Consider the following 1,117-nt stretch of genomic DNA (forward strand, 5'->3'; position numbering starts at 1 on the left):
CAAGAAGAACAACAACAACAACAACAACAACAACAACAACAACATCACTATGATGATGATCAACACCGTCCCTTACATTCTTAATAAAGTGTTGTTCATTCTTAGTAAGAGTTTCCCAATCCCTCAAGTCTTGACCTAAATCTATCTCCTCAGCTGTCCAGAACGATGCCTCGTGTTGCTTGTACCTACAACAACAGTTCTTGGAGTAGGAATATATGTAATCGCTTTCCTCAGCTACTGAGCTCAGGAGTTTCCTATACAGTGTTGGAGTAGGAATATATGTTTGCTTTCCTCAGCTACTGAGCTCAGGAGTTTCCTATACAGTGTTGGAGTAGGAATATATGTAATCGCTTTCCTCAGCTACTGAGCTCAGGAGTTTCCTATACAGTGTTGGAGTAGGAATATATGTTTGCTTTCCTCAGCTACTGAGCTCAGGAGTTTCCTATACAGTGTTCGAGTAGGAATATATGTTTGCTTTCCTCAGCTACTGAGCTCAGGAGTTTCCTATACAGTGTTCGAGTAGGAATATATGTTTGCTTTCCTCAGCTACTGAGCTCAGGAGTTTCCTATACAGTGTTGGAGTAGGAATATATGTAATCGCTTTCCTCAGCTACTGAGCTCAGGAGTTTCCTATACAGTGTTGGAGTAGGAATATATGTTTGCTTTCCTCAGCTACTGAGCTCAGGAGTTTCCTATACAGTGTTCGAGTAGGAATATATGTTTGCTTTCCTCAGCTACTGAGCTCAGGAGTTTCCTATACAGTGTTGGAGTAGGAATATATGTTTGCTTTCCTCAGCTACTGAGCTCAGGAGTTTCCTATACAGTGTTGGAGTAGGAATATATGTTTGCTTTCCTCAGCTACTGAGCTCAGGAGTTTCCTATACAGTGTTGGAGTAGGAATATATGTTCGCTTTCCTCAGCTACTGAGCTCAGGAGTTTCCTATACAGTGTTGGAGTAGGAATATATGTTTGCTTTCCTCAGCTACTGAGCTCAGGAGTTTCCTATACAGTGTTGGAGTAGGAATATATGTTTGCTTTCCTCAGCTACTGAGCTCAGAGTTTCCTATACAGTGTTGGAGTAGAATATATGTTCGCTTTCCTCAGCTACTGAGCTCAG

At 41.6% G+C, this 1,117-nt stretch overlaps 1 protein-coding gene across 1 annotated transcript in view; it reads right to left on the bottom strand.

Annotated features, from left to right (window-relative positions):
• Positions 1-185, bottom strand: part of Pmar_PMAR010019 (ribonucleoside-diphosphate reductase small chain, putative) — a gene marked incomplete at both ends in the record, with an annotated part of 4,646 nt that extends 4,461 nt beyond the window's left edge. Inside the window, one exon of the mRNA XM_002788416.1 lies at positions 77-185. Within this exon, the coding sequence (XP_002788462.1) occupies positions 77-185 (109 nt within the window). The remainder of the gene's footprint in view (positions 1-76) is intronic.
• Positions 186-1,117: the final 932 nt, after the last annotated feature.

The sequence above is a fragment of the Perkinsus marinus genome (assembly GCF_000006405.1).
Source record: "Perkinsus marinus ATCC 50983 genomic scaffold scf_1104296928128, whole genome shotgun sequence".
Classification (NCBI taxonomy): domain Eukaryota; phylum Perkinsozoa; order Perkinsida; family Perkinsidae; genus Perkinsus; species Perkinsus marinus.